The sequence below is a fragment of the Leucoraja erinacea genome, chromosome 6, assembly GCF_028641065.1.
Source record: "Leucoraja erinacea ecotype New England chromosome 6, Leri_hhj_1, whole genome shotgun sequence".
In the NCBI taxonomy this organism is placed as follows: Eukaryota; Metazoa; Chordata; class Chondrichthyes; order Rajiformes; family Rajidae; genus Leucoraja; species Leucoraja erinaceus.
In genome coordinates, this window is record NC_073382.1 from 30,936,753 (window position 1) to 30,957,918 (window position 21,166).

Genomic DNA, 21,166 nt, shown 5'->3' on the forward strand with positions numbered 1-21,166 from the left:
AATTATTAGCACAATTGTTCCAAATTCTTTAGATGTCAAGGTGCTTTAATCTTTATATTTAGTCAGTCTAACATGCCAGGAGTCATGGTGTGATTTCTGCAGAAGCACCTTGGAAATGTTATGGACATGAAACATGCAGCTGCAGTGATCTGGAGATGGGGGCATTTGCTGTGTATTTCAAATATTACAGCAGAATTTAGTTTTTAAACTCTTTAAGTGAATTTAATTATATCTGTGCAATGGCCTAAGGTAGTGCTCAAAATAACCAACCAGGTTCAGAAGAAGTTCACTCACTATTAATAATATTACATTTAAGCTAGTCATTAGAAATATCATAGATCATTGCAAAATCGCAGCATATATTGAACAAAGACTTCAAATGGATATTGACGTTCAAGAAGGAACTGCAGATGCTGGAAAATCGAAGGTACACAAAAATGCTGGAGAAACTCAGCGTGTGCAGCAACGGTCTGAAGAAGGGTTTCGGCCCGAAACGTTGCCTATTTCCTTCACTCCATAGATGCTGCTGCACCCGCTGAGTTTCTCCAGCATTTTTGTGTACCAAATGGATATTGGCATTGTGAACATTTAGTGTCACAGCTATGGCTGTCCATTTGGTAATTGAAAAATATGTAAAGCAAATATTTTAAGTCATAATATTTAGCACAACAAAAGCTGGCAAGAATGCAAACTGTTTAAAATACATTAGTCGTGAAAATAAATGTGTAACGAATTTTGACTCAGAGGAGTTTAGATCTAAGGATTGATCCTTAGTGGGGTGGCACGTGAGTACGTAAAAATGTTATTTTACACTCGGAAAAAATAGTCTTAAACTGCACAATTGCAATGATACATTATTTTAGTAGCTAATAAACATTGACACTATGCCTATATGATAATTCAGGTAATTATGTTTCTGTTCTATAAAGCATCACTGCACTGGTAGTATTTTCCAATGGTGAATCTGCATTTTGAGTGATACTGCAGAAAGTGATATTAATAACTGTACTGTTCATTGTGAATCCCTGTGACACTATATCTTTGAGGCCCAACACATACTTTTCATCAGTTTGTCAGTATTTTATTTTAATTTGGTGCACTTGTGGGACCATTACATGAATTTGATGAATTATATGTAAAATTCACTTGTTCCAGCATAAAGACAGATGGAAATGTGTTTGACCCCATCCACAAGGATTGTACTATAATCTGGATTATTTCAATGTGGTGATTGTGACTAACAGTTTATTGCACCCAAAGTGAACAGTTTGAATAAAAAGGAACTACAAGTATTAGTTTACACCAAAGAGAGACACAATATCCTGGAGTACCTCAGCCGGTCAACACTCCGTAATATAATCAGTCTGAAGAGAGGTCCTGACCCGAAACGTCACCTATCCATGTTGTCCAGGGATGTTGCCTCATCCGCTGAGTTACCCCAGTGATTTTGTGTCTCTGAACTATTTGTATTGGGTATTTTTTCCATACTCATCAGTTGCTTAGAATCTGCACGAACTTTTGTCAGAATTAATATATGAAGAAATATATATTTGGGGAGTTTCTATTCCCAAATAGATATACACTAGGGGAATCAGATTTATGTTATGTTGTGCAATTTGTTATACCCCAGGTTTATTTTGATACCATCAGAGAAATTGAGTGGCTTACAAGTTAATTCAAAGGTTATTTTTCCTGTGGTACCTGAGTGGATTGTATTTATTATGTGATTACGGAAAATAATAGTATTGAGAGAGCTGCAAATTCATTGTGCCTGCTCATTGAATATTATATGCACTTGCATGAAAGTCGAGGATGAAGTGACATATTTCTATATGACATAGAGGAGGCCATTTAGCCCTTCAAGTCTATTCCAGCTTTCAGAGCTGTAATGTATTCATACATATTCATGTATATGTTAATGAGTTGGTGTTCAATATAAGCAGGGAATGTTGGGTAACAAATCTCTCTCTCGTGATCCAGGCAACCAGTGTGTAAGTTGTTATTCATTTTGCAATCCGGACTATAACACAATTGGTGACGAGGATGGGATAAAGTTTGTGAACTCATCCTTTAAATACAATGCAGGACTGTTTTGCAACACACAGTATTGTTTAACAGTTTAAACAGTAAGTACGGAGTTGTGTTGCAGTTGTTTGTGAGCTTGACACGATAGGCCATAGATCCTTCTATGCAGGGGGCTGTAGTTTAAAACAGCAGCTGGACAAATCGTCGAGAATTTGCCAGGCTATCTCTCTGGTTGTGTCTACGTAGCAAGATGCTATCCTTGGGATTGTATAAGATTTTTTTTTGTCCAGTTGCTTAAGCTGAATAGCCTTTGTACAGCTAAGTTTTAGGTGAATTGTTACACCAGAACAGACAGGAAATCAGGGTTTTTGAACAGACTTTTAAAAATAAAAAGAGAACGACACGATGGCTGCTTCCACGGGCTACATCAGAAACCTTGGCACATTGGCAAGAGTAGAAAGCCATTCAGCTTCTATATGGAGAGAGCGAACATGCTTTTCACGGCAGACAACATAATAGAGATTAGTGGTGAAGGAGAGATAGTGACTGACAATAAGGCCATTTGCGAACGTATGAAAGCAATTCTGCTCATGGAGATCGGTCCTGAAATGTATGGCACACTCGTGAATCTCCTTGCGGCCATAAAGGCAAAATACATGACATTATGAAGAAGTTGGAGGAGCATTTCAACCCAAAGCCTTTGGAAATTGCAGAAAGCTATAAATTTTGCACTAGAAACCAGAAGCAGAATGAGACAATCAATGAGTACATTGTTGCGTTGAAAAACTTAACTTTCCACTGTAACTTTGGAACCTTTCTCAGATGCGCACTACGCGACAGCTTTGTTTGTGGTCTCATGGATAAACGAATTCAGTCCAAACTCATGAACACTCCATATCTTACATTCGAGAAAGCATGCAAGATTGCTACCACAATGGAGATGGCATCAAAGAATGCTCACGAGGTTCGTCCACCATGGACTGCAGTGGCCATTTACAGTCACAAGGCAATGCCTATGGCCAAACCAAGAGGCACTAAACCAAAACCAAAGTATGGTAGGGAGCCGAGTTCAGCCAGCTGTTATCATTGCAATGGTAATCACTCATCCCAACTTTGTCAGTTCAAAATGGCCAAGTGCTATAACTGCCAGAAGAAAGGCCATATCGCCTCAGCATGTCGGGCCAAGCTTAAAACAGGAAACCAACAATCTGCGGGAATCAAGCGACAACACCAGAGAGGAGTTCACAACTTGGAGATGAACCCAGATGGAAATGAACTTGGGTTGTACACTATTTATGCAACCAACATTGATAAGCCTGCAACCAGCCAAGGCAAGGACTTTGGAACTAAACTATTGATTAATGAAGAGTTAATCGATATGTGTATTGACATGGCAGCAAATTGTTTGGGCATGAGCAAAGACCTGTATATAACAAAGTTCCCTCAGATACTATTGTTTGAGAGTAAGATGAAGCTGAGAACCTACTCGGGTGAAGTTTTGGAGACATGTGGACAAATTAACTGTAAAGTCCTAATCCCTGAGTTTTTATCTGAAGGTGAGTTGGAAGAGACCACTGTGATTGAGTTAAACCTGTTACACCTGTTACTGTTAGACAATCAGGCAGGATCCGTAAACCAGTAGTCAGATTAGGTTTGTAAATTAAGTAACTCACTGTATAAGTAAAACGAAAATGTGTAGATATGTAAAATGAATATATTATGTTTATCTTTTAAGATTTCATAAATACTGGTTGAAATCAAGTATCACAACAACAAAATTGTAACTGAGTACTTAGATTTAATACTTTAAAAAATGGAGAGCAGTGTAATGTATTCATACATATTCATGACTACGTTAATGAGTTGGTGTTCAATATAAGCAGGGAATGTTGGGTAATAAATCTTTCTCTTGTGATCCAGGCAACCTGCGTGTAAATTGTTATTCATTCTGCCATCCAGAATATAACAAAAGCTACCCCATTCTCCCAAGTATTTCCTTATCAGTGCTTAATGCATGCTTGATTAACATGAACTAGGTCGAGAAAGAAGGGCAAAATGAAATGGACACAGGCAAACTGGGAAATAGGCTCATGGGATGGTTTGTCTGGATGCCAACATTGACCCAATGGTCTGAAATGCTGTTATAAATGCATGGGTCATTAAAGGCACAGTAAAAAATGTGATGGTACCAGAAGTATACATGTACAATTATTGATTAATAATAATAATAATAAATACTTTATTGATCCCCTCAGGGAAATTAGATCAACCATTATATGTGTAAATATATAGCAGCTCTTTGAAAGGTTCTTCAGGGTAATGCCAGCATTTTTAATTTTTTTTTATTTTTTGTTTAATTAGAAGTACAGTAAATTACAGTAATACACATCACATATATCTTATTACATTTGTTGTACCACTTCATTTTTCGAGCCTGAAAAAAAGGTAGAAATAAAAGAAGTAAGGAAAGTGAGCAAGAATCGTGAAGATGCAGGAAAGTGGTGAGAGAAGAAAGCCCCTTAGGGAAGAAGTTAGAGAAGGAATTAAAGAAAGAAAATAGACCTTAGAAAGAAAAGAAAAAAAAGGAAAAAAAATCGCTCTATTATAACTTAAAACTCCACAAAAAAGGATATACCAACCGTGTTTTTTATTTATATTTATTTTATACCCCCCGTTACCAGATCCTGGTACCATTTATATTTTAAATTACTATTGCACCATATGCTTGTAATAATTCCATAAATGCAGACCACGTCTTTTGGAAGTGGTCTGCTTTGCCTGCTAGGAGGAGTCTCATCTCTTCCAGGTGTAGTGTTTCGAACATGTTTGAATCCCACATTTTTATTATTGGTATTGGAGCATTTTTCCAAAATTCGAGTATAAGCTTTTTCCCCATTATTAGCCCGTAATTAAGTAAGTTCTTTTGAAACACGTTTAATTCGGGGTCACCTTCCGATATTCCAAAAATGATCCATTAACTTTTTGGTACGTTTTATTTTAATTAATTTTGTGAAGATTTTTATACAAAAAACAAAAGATTGCGCTATGGTAGCTTCTTGTGACTGACATTTATCACAAATGAGTGAGACATTGGGGAAAAGTTTATATATTTTAGTTTTTGAATAATATAGTCTGTGTAATGTTTTAAATTGTATTAGAGTATGTTGTACGTTGATCGAGCATTTATGCACATATAGTAAGTGTTTATCCCAGCTCTCTTTTGAAATTTTTATAGCCAGTTCTTGTTCCCAGTCTCTTCTAATGCCATCGGTTGTAGGTATTTCTATATTTAAAATAATGTTGTATAAGTATGATATTAGATTTGCTGATTCAGCCTTTGTCTTCATGGCTTCATCCAATAAGTCTGGGGGCACGTTATGATAGTCTTTTGTATATTTTTTCAGATAGTCACGGATTTGAAGATATATAAAATATTGATTATTTTTCAAATTATATTTCAGTTGTAATTGTTGAAATGATAATAATTTTCCTAATTCATACAACTCTCCGAGCATTTTAATTCCCATTCTTTCCCATTGTGTAAATGATTTATCTATAATTGAAGGTTTAAATGACGGGTTATTGGAATTAAAAGATAGATTTCTTAATTTTCGATTCTGTTTTATTTGTTTCCAATTCTAATTGTGCTATGTATAATTGGATTTTTATTATAATTTTTGTTATTCAGATTCATTGGTGAGAGGAGAGTCACTCCTGTATTACACGGAGAGCAGTCCTCTCTCTCCATTACAATCCAGTCCATCTGCTGGGCAGAATTGTCCAGCAGGTGAATCATATTTTTAATATTTACTGCCCAATTATAGTACATAAAGTTAGGGAGCGCTAGACCACCCATCTCTTTTGGTTTACTAAGGTTTGCTCTTTGTATTCTGTGGGATTTATAATCCCATATAAAATTTGTAATGTCTGAGACTAGTTTTTTGAAAAACTTTTTTGGAAGATATATAGGTATTGCTTGAAATAAATATAGGATTTGTGGTAAAAAGATCATTTTTATAGCATTTATTCGACCTATTAAAGACATTCAGGAGCTTTTTCCAGAATTTGATTAGATTATTTAGTTTCTTAAGTAAGGGGCTATAATTGGCATTAAACATGGCGTGATAATTTCTAGTGATTTCACTTCCTAAATATTTAAATTTTTCTGTGGCTATTTTAAAGGGGAATTTCAAGAGTCTTTCGGATTTATCGACATATTTTCACTTTTGTTCCAGTTTATTCTGTATCCTGAGAAAGATCCAAAGTCCTCAATTAGATTTAATATGTTTGGTATACTGATTTGGGGTTTTGTGATATACAGTAGTACATTGTCTGCGTATAAGGATATTTTGTTTTTTGAGTATTTTGTATTATATCCGTAAATGTTCGGGTGTGTTCTGATTTTTTCAGCTAAAGGTTCAATTACCAGAGCAAATAACAGCAGTGACAATGAACATCCTTGTCTATTGCCCCTTGATAATTGAAATTTCGTAGATAGTATATTATTAGTTAATATTCTAGCCGTGGGTTTGTTATATAATAATTTTATCCATGCGATGAAGTTCTCTCCCATTTGAAATTTTTGCAATACTTTAATCATATAATCCCATTCTACTTGATCAAACGCTTTTTCTGCATCCAATGAAATGATAGATAACTCTTGTTCTTGAGGTTTGTGAGAGTGCATTATGTTAAGCCTCAGTTTATTAAATGAATGTCTCTTAGGTATAAATCCCGTTTGATCCTCATTTATTAATTTACTAACATATTGACTTAATCTTCTAGCTAGTGTTTTCGCTAATATTTTTTGATCCGTATTTACGAAAGCAATAGCTCTACATGAGCCTGGTTCTTCTATATCTTTATATTTTTTAAGTATTAATGTGATCATTGATTCTGCTAGTGTTTCAGGTAAGATTTGTTCTTTAAAAGCGTATGTATCCATTTTCTGTAGACGTGGTGTAACTATGTCGTAAAAACATTTATAAAATTCATTACTGAATCCGACTGGTCCTGGTGTTTTTCCATTCTTAAGTGTGTTTATTGTGTCTTCTATTTCCTTTGATGTCATTTTTGCTCCCAGTTCTTCTTGTTCCTTCAGTTCTAGTTTTGGAAGGTTACAATTGTCCAAAAATTCTGAAACTTTATTATTGTCTATTAGCGTTTTCGATGTGTATAAATTCTTGTAAATTTGAGCAAATCTTTTATTGATATCATTAGGTTGTGTTAATAATTCCCCTCTATCTGATTTAATCTTTAAAATTGCATGACCTTTTTCCCGTATTTTCAGTTGGCGAGCTAAACGTTTATGGGGTTTATCCCCAAATTCGAATTATTCTTGTTTTGTAATTTGGAATAATCTTATAACATTCTCTGACAATAATTTATTTAGCTTAAATTTCAGTATTAAAATTTTATTATGTTTATCCATAGTTGGATCTTTAGCATTATCTATATCTAGTTGGCTGATTTGTTCTTCTAATTGTCTTTGTTCATTCTTATTCTTTTTGTTTTGAAAAGCTTGATACGAGATAATGACTCGTCTAATAAATGCTTTGAAGGATTCCCATAGTAAAGTGGGCGATATCTGTTGTATCGTTTGTCTCAAAAAATAGGTCCATCTGTTTTTTTAGATATATACTCCCTTGTGGGTCTTTCAGAATTTGCGAGTTAAACCTCCAGAACGATTTGTTTGTAGACATTCCTTCTAATTTTAAAACAAAAGTTAGCGGGGAGTGATCTGAAATCGTATTGGTGTAATATTTAGGGATCATACTATAAGGGATCAGTTTTGAATCCACTAGGAAGTAGTCTATACGTGAGTATGTTTTGTGTACCATTGAATAAAACGAGTATTCCCTTCCAGTCGGATACGCCAGACGTCTGCTATATTTGTATTTTTTTATATATGTATTTAAGAGTTCACTAGTTTTAGATTTCATATTACTTCTTCGTTTTTGCATCGGTGTATCTAAGTACGGATCTAAAACACAGTTGAAGTCTCCTCCATTTATAACATTTTGGTAGTTAAATTCTGCGATTGTATTCAGGATTTTATTTTTTAAATTGAGGATTATCAAAATTGGGTGCATATATGTTTACCAAAGTGATGGGTGTAGCATTGATCTCTCCTGTGTCTATAAGATATCTCCCTTCCTTATCTGATATAATGTTCTTTGATTTGAATGGTATTCCTTTGCGAATAATAATTGTGGTGCCTCTGGATTTTGAAGTATATAGAAACATAGAAACATAGAAATTAGGTGAAGGAGTTGGCCATTCGGCCCTTCGAGCCTGCACCGCCATTTAATATGATCATGGCTGATCATCCAACTCAGTATCCCGTACCTGCCTTCTCTCCATACCCTCTGATCCCCTTGGCCACAAGGGCCACATCTAACTCCCTCTTAAATATAGCCAATGAACTGGCCTCAACTACCCTCTGTGGCAGAGAGTTCCAGAGATTCACCACTCTCTGTGTGAAAAAAGTTCTCCTCATCTCGGTTTTAAAGGATTTCCCCCTTATCCTTAAGCTGTGACCCCTTGTACTGGAATTCCCCAACATCGGGAACAATCTTCCTGTCCAACCCCTTAAGAATTTGTAAGTTTCTATAAGATCCCCTCTCAATCTCCTAAATTCTAGAGAGTATAAACCAAGTCTATCCAGTCTTTCTTCATAAGACAGTCCTGACATCCCAGGAATCAGTCTGGTGAACCTTCTCTGCACTCCCTCTATGGCAATAATGTCCTTCCTCAGATTTGGAGACCAAAACTGTACGCAATACTCCAGGTGTGGGCTCACCAAGACCCTATACAACTGCAGTAGAACCTCCCTGCTCCTATACTCAAATCCTCTTGCTATGAAAGCCAACATGCCATTCGCTTTCTTTACTGCCTGCTGCACCTGCATGCCTACCTTCAATGACTGGTGTACCATGACACCCAGGTCTCGCTGCATCTCCCCCTTTCCCAATCGGCCACCGTTTAGGTAATAATCTGCTTTCCCGTTTTTGCCACCAAAATGGATAACCTCACATTTATCCACATTAAACTGCATCTACCTCTCCCAAGATGGCGGCGCGCACGGTCGCAGCGGCTCACGGCTCCCGGACTCGGTGCTCTTTTTTGTTGTTTGTGTACGTTGTGTTGTCCGTGTACGTCTTTGCAGTCGGTTCTGCGAACACCCGCTACACCCGCTACTCCCGACAGAACCTCGTGGATATCGGGGATATCGGTGACCAGCGTCAGTGTGCGGTTTCGGGTGTCTTCCATCGCAAGTATAACATCCCGGGCGACATGGCAAGACCACCGTGGATTGTTGTCGGGTCTAGGAGGCGGCGCAGACGGAGGAGGGAGAGGAAGCAGAAGCGAGGCCGCAGGTCCGGTGCTTTGCTAAGGCTAAGGAATCGACCACACAAGCCACCTCTACCGAGCCTGTATCTCTCCAACGCCAGAACCCTGGTTCACAAAATGGATGACCTGGAAGTACAACTCGCCGGAAATCGATATGTCCGCGACTGCTGTGTTATGATCATCACCGAAACCTGGCTTCACCCGGGGATACCTGATGCTAGCATGCAGCTAGCAGGATGCTTTCTGCTCCGCGGGGACAGGACTATGGACTCCGGTAAGAGCAGGGGAGGGGGTCTCTGTATATACGTGCATGAGAATTGGTGCAACAACGTGACAATCATAGCCAATCATTGTTCCCCTGACCTCGAGTACATGTCTGTAAGATGCCGGGCTTTTTTTCTACCGAGAGAACTAACAGTCGTGATTGTCATGGCTGTGTATATTCCACCTGATGTCAATGTAAACAAGGCGCTCTCTCTCCTGCTGAACACCATTAACGAACAGCAGCGGGATCACCCCGAAGGTGTTCACATAATCGCAGGGGACTTTAATAAGGCCAACTTGAAGACTGTACTGCCGAAATTCTACCAACATGTCAAGTTTTCTACCAGAGGGGTGAACACGCTGGATCATGTCTACACCAATATCTCGCACGCGTATAGAGCCATCCCCCTCCCCCAACTCGGCCAGTCAGATCATCTCTCCCTCCTGCTCTCTCCAGCCTACACCCCCCTCAGACGCAGTGCCAGGCCCACCATAAGATCTGTTACAACCTGGCCTGAAAATGCACTCTCCAATCTACAGGACTGCTTTACACAGACAAACTGGGACATATTCGAACACCAGGATCTGGAAACTCTCACAGAATCGGTGCTGGACTATATCAAGTTCTGCATCGGAAATGTGACTGTAGACAAAAACATACGGCTTTTCCCAAACCAGAAACCCTGGATGTCCAGCCAGGTCCGCACACTCCTCAGAGCCCGCGATGCTGCCTTCAGGTCAGGTGACAGAGCTCTGTACAGGGCTGCTCGAGCCGATCTGAAAAGTGGTATTAAAAAAGCCAAGGCGGACCATAAGAGGAGCATAGAGTCCCACTTGTCCAGCAATAATACACGGGAGGTATGGCGGGGCATACAAGACATTACCAACTACAGAGGCTGTGCCACAAAGTCAGAAGACTTGAGTGCGCCGCTGGCAGAAAAGCTAAATTGCTTCTTCTCCCGCTTTGAAACATCACAACAGCAGCACTCACCTGCTCCTGTACTACTCCACTCACTGTCAGGGAACACGATGTCAGACGGGTGCTCCTGGCAGTGAACCCCAAGAAGGCTACCGGCCCAGATGGAGTCCCTGGTAAGGTGCTCAAAGCGTGCGCCCACCAGCTCACTGCCATCTTCACCAGAATTTTCAACCTCTCCCTGGCCCAGGCAGTTATTCCGTCCTGCCTAAAATCACCCACAATCGTCCCTGTGCCGAAGAAGCCTACCATCACCAGCCTTAATGACTACCGTCCTGTGGCCCTCACTCCGGTAATCACGAAGTGCTTCGAGAGGTTGGTCCTCCAGCACATCAAGGACTATCTACCACCAGACCTCGACCCCCACCAATTCGCCTATCGCCAAAACAGATCCACAGAAGACGCCATCACCGTAGCTCTCCACTCTGTGCTGAGCCATCTGGAGCAGGGGCAGAGCTACGTCCGGATGCTCTTTGTGGATTTTAGTTCAGCCTTTAATACAATCATTCCGGACATTCTCATTGGTAAACTGGTCACTCTCGGCCTCCCCACTGTCACATGTGCCTGGATAAAGGATTTCCTCACCAACCGGCCCCAGACTGTGAGACTCGGCCCCCACCTCTCCTCCACTCGCAGGTTGAGTACCGGTTCCCCACAGGGCTGTGTGCTAAGCCCCCTCTTATACTGTCTCTACACCTACGACTGTAGTCCGGCCCACAACAACAACCGCATCGTCAAATTTGCTGACGACACTACTGTGGTCGGACTTATTTCGAAGGGAGACGAGGCAGCCTACAGAGAGGAAGTCCTGAAGTTGACAACCTGGTGCTCAGAAAACAATCTGGCTCTGAACACCAGGAAAACAAAAGAGCTCATTGTCGACTTCAGGAGGCACAGCACCGAATTAGCCCCCCTACACATCAACGGCGAGTGTGTGGAGAGGGTCAACACCTTCCGGTTTCTCGGCGTCCATATCGCTGCTGACATCTCCTGGACGGACAACACGACAGCGGTCATCAAGAAGGCTCAGCAGCGGCTGCACTTCCTGAGGGTCCTCAGGAAGCACAACCTGGACTCTAACCTGCTGCTGACCTTCTACCGCTCGTCCATCGAGAGCCTGCTGACATACTGCATTACAGCATGGTATGGCAGCTGCACCATGGCAGACAGGGAGAGGCTTCAGAGGGTAACCAGGACAGCGCAGAGGATCATTGGCTGCCCTCTCCCCTCCCTGATGGACATCTACACCTTCCGCTGCCTTAGCAGGGCAAAGAAGATCATCAAAGACAGCTCCCATCCTGCGTTTGGACTGTTCGACCTGCTGCCCTCTGGAAGGCGCTATAGGTGCATCAAATCCAGGACAAACAGACTCAGGAATAGTTGCTTTCCGAGAATTATAACTACTATAAATTCAAATTCACACATGCACTGACTACACCGCCCAACACGGACTTCCATCTGTATATATGTATATATGTATGTAGCGCCGCAGAATTTGTGCACCTATTCCCCCCCCCCCCCATCTCCCTTCTGTTTTTTTTTTTTTTTTCTGTTTCTTGTTTTTTGTGCTAAATTGTATGTATGCACTGAGTACGAGCAGCTTTCAGTTTCACTGTACATGTATAGTGACAATAAATGGCATATCATCATCTGCCAAACATTTGCCCACTCACCCAGCCTATCCAAGTCACCTTGCAGTCTCCTAGCATCGTCCTCACACCTAACACTGCCCCCCAGCTTAGTGTCATCCGCAAACTTGGAGATATTGCCTTCAATTCCCTCATCCAGATCATTAATATATATTGTAAATAGCTGGGGTCCCAGTACTGAGCCTTGCGATACCCCACTAGTCACTGCCTGCCATTGTGAAATAAGGGTATTATGAGGAGTGACTAATATGAGGAGTGAAATGTTTGGCCTATCCAATTCCCCCTCAATATCAACTGATCTTGATGTTTAAGGTGCGTTTCTTGTAGAAAAGTAATGTCCGTGTTATATGATTTCAACTGAGCTAGTATTATGCCCCTTTTAATTGGTTCATTAATACCCCTTATATTCCAGCTACACAGTGTGATTCCTCCCATGTTCTTTTGTTTATCATCTTGCATTTTCTCTGATTTTAATACCCTTATTTATTATGGTGCATCCATACCTCAGGGCACTGGATATTTGGGGGGCGTTTATATTGCTAACGTCTTTGGTAGATCACTTTTGCGATTGTCCTTGAAAAAAATCCTCATAGTAGTGACATATTGTTATTAAAAAAAAATTGAACAAGTAAAATTACAGTGTCTGGAGTATTCAACACTGTAGTGCGTGTCCCACGCGACTGTGGGATTCGACATCTATTCAACTTCCGAAGTTGATGTTGTACAATTAGCTCCGCTCCCTTTATTACTCTATATATATATTTATTTATTTCATTCAGACTTATCAGATCTGTGTTCAGCTACTGTGAAATTTATTTATCTAACACTTTCATCTACTAATTATTTATAATTAGTTATACCTTTGATAATAGTAAGCTGTTAGCTGTAAGGGTTAACCAGAAACAGGCTCCTGGAATTATGCCAGGTGCCTGAGTCTCCTCCCTTCCCCACACAAACTACATAGCACTTAAACTTTCAGTATTATCTACTTTAATTCTAAAATGTGTTATCTCTATATATGAGCTAGTCAGTCTTTTTAGCACATTATTACATTTTGCCCATTATATAGGTCAGGTTAGTTTCCATTTATATTTCTATATTAGTATTGTTAATGATTGTTAATTCTCTATATTTTGTAAAGCTATTTTAAGATCTTAAACCGCCATTTGTCCTTGTGATGTTTTCCACATTCGGCTCTGCTGTTCGTCTCTGCGTTGCTTATCAGTCTTTCCTTCATTTTGAACAAAGAATGTCCTTGAGTTGAATTCCAAAGCGTCCAAAGGAGATAAGGTGTCTAGACCAGCGCACGTGGAAATGCTCTTCCATTTTAAACTTTTAGAGAATGGTGTTTCTTCCCTTATCTTCGGGTGTTCTCTGTGGAGTAATAAAAGGAAAGAATTTGTCCATATTGGCCAGCTGCCTTAATTAATCTTCTATTTCTGCCACAATCTCTTGGGCATATTTATAAGATGCGTCTGAATTAGTGAAAGTTTTCTCTTTTCCCTTGAAAGTAATGCGCATCCTGGCCGGATAAAAAAACGCCACATCTGACACCTTTATCTCCATGGAGAATCTGTCTTGTCAGTGAGAACTTCTCTTTTGCACAATCTCATAGGGATAATCCCGGAGGAGTTTGATAGAGTTGTTTCCAAACGTCATCTTCACACCATATTTGATTTTCTTCATCAGCTCTTCAAGTGCTGAAATGTCCCGAAGTTTGACTATGACCTGTCGTGGGTGGGCTGGATCTGCTTGTGATCTTGGCTTAAATCTAGGTATTCGATGTGCCACTTCAATTTCCGGTTCCACAGGTAAATTGAGTACATGTTTGATTAAGTTGGCAGTGAACTCATGGGCGTTGTTTCCCTCTGCGACTTCAATTACTCCCAGTATTCGTAAATGTTGGCATCTTGAGCGAGCTTCGAGATCAAGACATTTATCTGAGACTTTCGCCAGTTGACTCTTGAGGCTGTCTAGTTCTAGCTTCATTCCCTGCATATCTTCAGCCATTTGATCAACAATTGTTTCCATGTCGTTCATTGCAGTTATATGTGAAGAAACAATTACATGCACAGCCTCAAACTTCTTCTTAGATTCTTCTTCCCCTTTCTTAATTCTCCCCGTTAGCTTTTCTTGCACATCCTCAATTCGATTTTGTATAATGCCAATGCACTCAATAACTTTTTGATTACCAGCATTGATGTTCGACATATTTTCCATCAATTTAATATTAATATTTTCCATCGTTTTTGAGTTTCCAGCCTCAATATCCTTTCTCAGTTCTCTTACCGAGTTCTTTATCTCCTCCATTTCATATTTTTCCTTAGTAGCCATCTCAGTCTTGGCTCTTGTAGCCATTCCAGAATCCACTTCAGAAGTCTGTTCTTCAGTTTTCTGTGCTTTCAGCAGTTTTGAGATGGATCTCTGAGGGCTCTGAGCTGAAGACGTTTTTTTCATTTAAAATACTTTATCCTCCGTTTAAATCACAGCGCTTACTAATGACGTCATCAGCGCGACGTCCCGGGGCTCCAGTGAGTTTTTTTAATTGGTCACGACCTCCAGACCCGATTTTAACGCAAAAAATAGCGATTTTACAGGAGCGGAGCTAAAAGTTGCGACTGCTAGTCCAGCATGGCGCCACCGGAAGTCCCGTAATACCAGAATTTGAGTTATAAATTATCATCGCAGTTTTAGGATTAAATCCTGAATATGTGGGAAGTCATGATTCTTCCCTCTTCTAGTTGCTGGAAATACATCTCTGAGCTAGAAATAATGTGAAGCATTGAAAAAGAGTGCTGTGGAGGTCACTTGCCATACCATTTCCTTCCAGGTCTATGACAGATCAATTTTCCTGTGCACACAACATGCAAAGATTGCATAAATATGGTCATCAAAAATTACAGCAGGCTTTTGATCAGCTGGGCAAGTGGGGCGAGGAATGGCTAATGGAGCTTAATGCAGATAAATGTGAGGTGTAGCATTTTAGGAATTCAAACCTGGGCAGGGACTTCACAATTAATAGCTGTGCCCCAGGGAGTGTTATAGAGCAGAGGGATCTAGAAGTGCAGGCGCATAGTTCTCTGGAAGTGGCATCATAGATAGGTAGGGTCATCTGGAAGGCTTTCAGCAGGATTGGCACTGAGTATAGAAGTTGGAATGTTATGTTACAGTGGTACAACACATTGGTGAGACCGCATTCAGAGTATTGTGTTCAGTTTTGGTCACACTGTTGTAGGAAGGTTAATGTTGGTGGAAGATATAGAAAAATTCATGAGGAAGTTTACAGCAATTAAGGGTCTGAGCTGTAGTGAGAGTTTGGGCAGGCTAGGATGTTATTCCTTGGAGCTCAGGAGGATGAGGGGTGATCTTATAGAATTGTAAATGATCAAGAGGTGAATAGATAGGGTAGATGCACAGTATTTTACCCAGAGTAGGGGGATCAAGAACTAGAGGACATAGGTTTAATGTAAGAGGGGAAAGATTTAATAGGAAGCTGAAGGAGGTTGGTATATGTAATGTGCTGCCCGAGGAAGTAGTTGAGACAGGTACCATGGCAACATATAAAAAACATTTGAACATTTACATGGACAGGAAAGGTTTAGTGTGATATTGGCCAAATGTGGGGAAATGGGACTAGCATAGATGGGACATCCTAGTTGGCATGGACAAGATGGGGTGAATTGTCTGTTTCCATGTTGTATGACTATGACTATTTATACATATAAGTGGCACTAATCTTAGGCCTTCACCATGATTACATATTGGAAAAATGCATAATTTAGAAATTACATAAGATGTTGTAAACAGCTGTACAGAAACAGTCTGGTGTTCAAGTCAGCTTTAATCATCACTCACAGTGGTACAATACAATACATTGTTAGTTCATCTCTACCACCGGTGTGACTACGTAATAAGGGAGATGAGTGTTAATTTAAAGAGTATAGTAAGGTGGAGTTAGTGGTAGTACATTACTCTGATTGGTTCAAATGCAATAACCAATCTACAGATGTGATAACATATCTGTATTATTTCTTGTCAAGGCAAGTGCTCTTAAAGTGGTTGTTTTCAACAATAATTACTACTGCAAGATTGAGCAGGGTGGAATCAGGTGACAAGATACCTGTCATTCTGGGACTAACTTTGGAATTAACTCCTATCTTCTCTCACTACCTATTCACCACCATGGCAGCAGAGGAGGTTTCCAATCAAGAATGCAATTAAAATGGTCAGACTGCTTCGTCCCCTTCCTATCACAAAGCCTTTCATACAATATGTGGACATCAGTACATCAAAGAAAAATCAATGCAAGCTCTGGTAACTTTATTTAACTACACTTGATATATCATATCATTTGGTTGCTTCCTCAGTCTAGGTTCATCATGTGCAACTTTGAGAGATATGGAAGTCATTGATTCAATTTCGCTTTGGGCACTGTGTCCTCTGGGAGGGGTTAAACACATTTAGAAACATAGAAACATAGAAATTAGGTGCAGGAGTAGGCCATTCGGCCCTTCGAGCCTGCACCGCCATTCAATATGATCATGGCTGATCATCCAACTCAGTATCCCGTACCTGCCTTCTCTCCATACCCCCTGATTCCCTTAGCCACAAGGGCCACATCTAACTCCCTCTTAAATATAGCCAATGAACTGGCCTCACCTACCCTCTGTGGCAGAGAGTTCCAGAGATTCACCACTCTCTGTGTGAAAAAAGTTCTTCTCATCTCGGTTTTAAAGGATTTCCCCTTTATCCTTAAGCTGTGACCCCTTGTCCTGGACTTCCCTAATATCGGGAACAATCTTCATGCATCTAGCCTGTCCAACCCCTTAAGAATTTTGTAAGTTTCTATAAGATCCCCTCTCAATCTCCTAAATTCTAGAGAGTATAAACCAAGTCTATCCAGTCTTTCTTCATAAGACAGTCCTGACATCCCAGGAATCAGTCTGGTGAACCGTCTCTGCACTCCCTCTATGGCAATAATGTCCTTCCTCAGATTTGGAGACCAAAACTGTACGCAATACTCCAGGTGTGGTCTCACCAAGACCCTGTACAACTGCAGTAGAACCTCTCTGCTCCTATACACAAATCCTTTTGCAATGAAAGCTAACATACCATTTAGCTATCAGTTTTGCTGTCCCGTTCCGATATGAAGTACATACTGTAAAGCACATGTGCCACACAAATGAATTTCTAAGGCGCTGCCTTTTGTATATTGTCATATGTCGAGGGAAGGGTTTACAAATGGCATGACTGCACTAAACCTACATGGATACAGATTCAATGGTGAAAGCAAACTTCCATTATGCATTGATAAATTTCCGCCAAGACAAGCCTAATGTTTTCCAAATGTAGTGTCTCGGACATATCCGTAATCCACATCTTCACTGTAGGGACTGTTGTCTGTTTCCAAAATTTGAGTATTAATTTTTTCGCCGTAATAATAATCAAAGAAATACAACGCCTGATGCTCTTTTACACATAGCTCACAACAGAATCTTAGCAAAATGGCCACGGAAACTTATGACCTCCAAATGTAACAGCATTGTTGGCCATCTTCCCGTGGACCGACAATACCAACCATTTAGATTTTACCATTTTGGCCACACCTTCCTCAGATGAAATTGAATTGATGAGTGTGGTATACATGATGCAGTTTATCGTGGAAGTAATTCGGAGAATGATAGTTGCAATTAACATCAAGCTCCTAACATCCTTTAGCAAAAATTATGCCTATTTTTCAACCTTAAATATAACTGATAAATATTTCTCTTGAATCAACTAGGAGATGCGGTTTGACTTAATTCATTGATAAAACATCCCCAGCCCACTAGGATAAAGAAAAACAAAGATTCACAATTTTCAGAGGAAAGACATTTAGTACCCTCTGAAGTGTAATCTTGAGAACATAGCATCTTGTTGGAGGCTCATTAATATCCAGTTCCGCCTCCACATAATCACATACAGTAAATCTTCCAGATTTGCACTAGATTTCTAATATTCGCATTTTACTGACATATGTGAGTAAGCCCCAACATACCTTCAAACACAGCTCGGTACACAGTTATCTTATTTTAGCTTTGCTAGTAGAAGAATGCATCGTAAACTTTGCCATCTTGGCAAATATAAAGTTTAAAAATGCTTGTTCAACAAGGATAGAAAAAGACTCATCATGTTCCGAGATTGAAAAGAAATAATTGTTCAGTGTATTATTTTTCAACAGTTGGTGATGAGGCTACGAGAGAATAGGTGACTGCCTGGGCAAAAAAAATGGATAGAAAAGTTTGCTATTTTTGGTGTAATGGATAAAAACGTGAACAAAAAGTGCATTTTGGTTAGTGACAATTCCCTTTTATATGAGAGACTTGCTGCCCAACAATATAGTTCCAGTGTCGGCAGAAAAGGAATGAGCAACCACAGGTCTTCATAAACACATAAAATGAATCAAAGACTTTGTCAAATAAATATTTAAGATAAAGCTTGAACTGGTCGGTAATTATTATTACCAATATTGATTTGTTTATTTTTACAGAGACCAAAAGTAGATGCCATGCTTGAATGAAGTTTCTTTAATAACCAAGAACATAAGATTATTTTGTTGAGAACCAAAAAAAGTACAAAGAATAAAAAAAATTCCAAACCGAACCAAACTGAGAACTGAAATATCCACACTTAAATATGAGTCAATATCTTGGGGAAGGAAATTACAGTTCAAATGGTTGACTGTGAACTAAAATTAACAACAATAGCTCTTTGGAATTGTTGTGAAATGAAGCCCGCACCATTGGTAAATCACACTTTCAAACTGTATTCACCTTCCAGTCACAGGATTTTGCAAGCAATGGAAATACACTCAAATTTTCCATCTGGTGATTACACCAACCTGTTGCCAATGTTCTGCTTCAAATCAATTTAAAACTAATCCCTGGGGACTAGACCTTGAACTTCAAGTGTACAGAACTGGACCATTTAAATGTGAATCCAATTTGTAAATTGACATAAAGATTATGGCAATGCTCCAGTCAGACAGAATACAGAATAGTGATCAAATAATAAATCTTTTGCTTTTAGGGTCTGTTATATTGAGCGCTTAATTATTTTTATTCTAATAGAGACATTTTACCAATGAAATATAAATATATTGATAAAAAATGTCGTTAGTTCTTGCTCTCCAAATGATCCTGTAGTGAATGATTTGTGGAAAGAAGCCCAGAGGTAAAAAAATGAATTTCTACTGGATAGACACAAAATACTGGAGTGACTCAGTGGGACAGGCAGCATCTCTGGAGAGAAGGAATGGGGTACTCAGACTGAGCTCAGTCGGAAGCATGGTCTTGACGTGAAATGTCACCCATTCCTTCTCTCCAGAGATACTGCCTGTCCCGCTGAGTTACTTCAGCATTCTGTGTCTATCTTCAGTGTAAACCAGCATCTGCAGTTCCAATAGTTATATTTTTAAAACTCTTTTTCTGGTTTGGTTATTTTTCCACTGGATGAATACTCAGGTATTTTGAATTAATAACCAAGAATCAAGAGAGTCCAGAGTGTTTAATTGTCATATGTACTAGAAAATAAATAGTGGAATTGTTATTTGCTGCAACTTTACAAGCCTATTATCACAAGAAAGCAACAAATAAATATACCATAATCAATAATACAATATATGCATAACCAATAATACTAGGTAATCAGGCCATAATAATGTGAAACCGAAATTGAGGTAGGGATGTAGTTATCGTTCCACAGTGTAGTTCATCAGCATGAAGGTTGCTGAGAAGAAGCTGTTCTTGAACCTAGAGGTCATGGTTCTTAGGGTCGTGTACCCTCTTTCTGATGGACGCAGTGAGATGACAGTCTGGCCATGGTCGTGTGGATCTTTGATAATATTTGCTGCCACTTTTGAGGCAGTGCCTCTTGTAGACCCTGTGCTGGTGTGGAGATCAAAACACATGATGTAGTCTACCATCTTCTCAGCCGTCTTCATTTCTGGGAGATTGAGTTACCTAACCAGACTGTGATACAACCAATCCATTTGCTCTCCACTGTACATCTGAATCGGTTTGGTAATTAAAAAAAAAATGTTTTTGAATTAATTTTATTAGAAGAAATTGTGCAAGGATAAGACGATCGACATAACAGTTATACAATTATTGTACAGCTTCATTTTTAACCTTATAACCTTAAAAAAGAAAAGGAAAAAAAGGAAAACAAAGAAAGAAGAAAGACAAGAATGAAGAAAAAAATGTAAAATACAAAAGAGCAGGAAAAAGATCCCTAAGTTATCAAAGAAGTGCAGGAGAAAATAAAATAAAATAAAATAAAATAAAAGATGGAGATATACCTATATAATAATGTGGCTGGAGAGGAACTTGGGATAATCATAACATCAACAGTGTATTTCTGACCTGTTATGTGCAATACAAATCAAGATTCAAGATTCAAGATTCAAGATTCAAGATAGATTTAATTGTCTGATGGCACAGTGAAATTAATTTCTATACAGCCATACAATAAAAATCAACAGGCCACAACACACTATAGGGTTTCACATAAAACATTCCCACACAGCAGAATCAAAGTTCCCCACTGTGTGGGAAGGCACCAAAGTCAGTCTTCTTCCTCCACTATTCCCCGTGGAGGAAGAATCAGTGAAATTCCCTCACCAAAATTCATATATGATAACTATTGTACCGATCAATTGATTTATAACATGCAAGTAATCTCTAAGCTGCAGAAATATAAATCAAATTTCAAGTTGTCATGCTATCGACTATCACACAATTTCAATGCAAGACACCCCGTCCAAGAATTGAACATGCAGGTCACCTCAATTTCTGCTTACACTCAGGTGAATCACACCATTTAAGCTGTTCCTCTGGCTTTTGTAGCAAATGAGGCAGTG

General features: G+C 39.4%; 1 protein-coding gene across 1 annotated transcript; it reads left to right on the forward strand.

Moving 5' to 3' along the window:
- The first annotated feature begins 894 nt into the window (after positions 1 to 894).
- On the forward strand, positions 895 to 14,103 carry LOC129697988 (uncharacterized). Its single transcript, XM_055636794.1, has 2 exons — positions 895 to 3,581; positions 13,957 to 14,103. Exons 1-2 carry the CDS (start codon positions 2,690 to 2,692, stop codon positions 13,986 to 13,988), a joined length of 924 nt encoding a protein of 307 aa, XP_055492769.1. The 5' UTR covers positions 895 to 2,689; the 3' UTR covers positions 13,989 to 14,103.
- Positions 14,104 to 21,166: the final 7,063 nt, after the last annotated feature.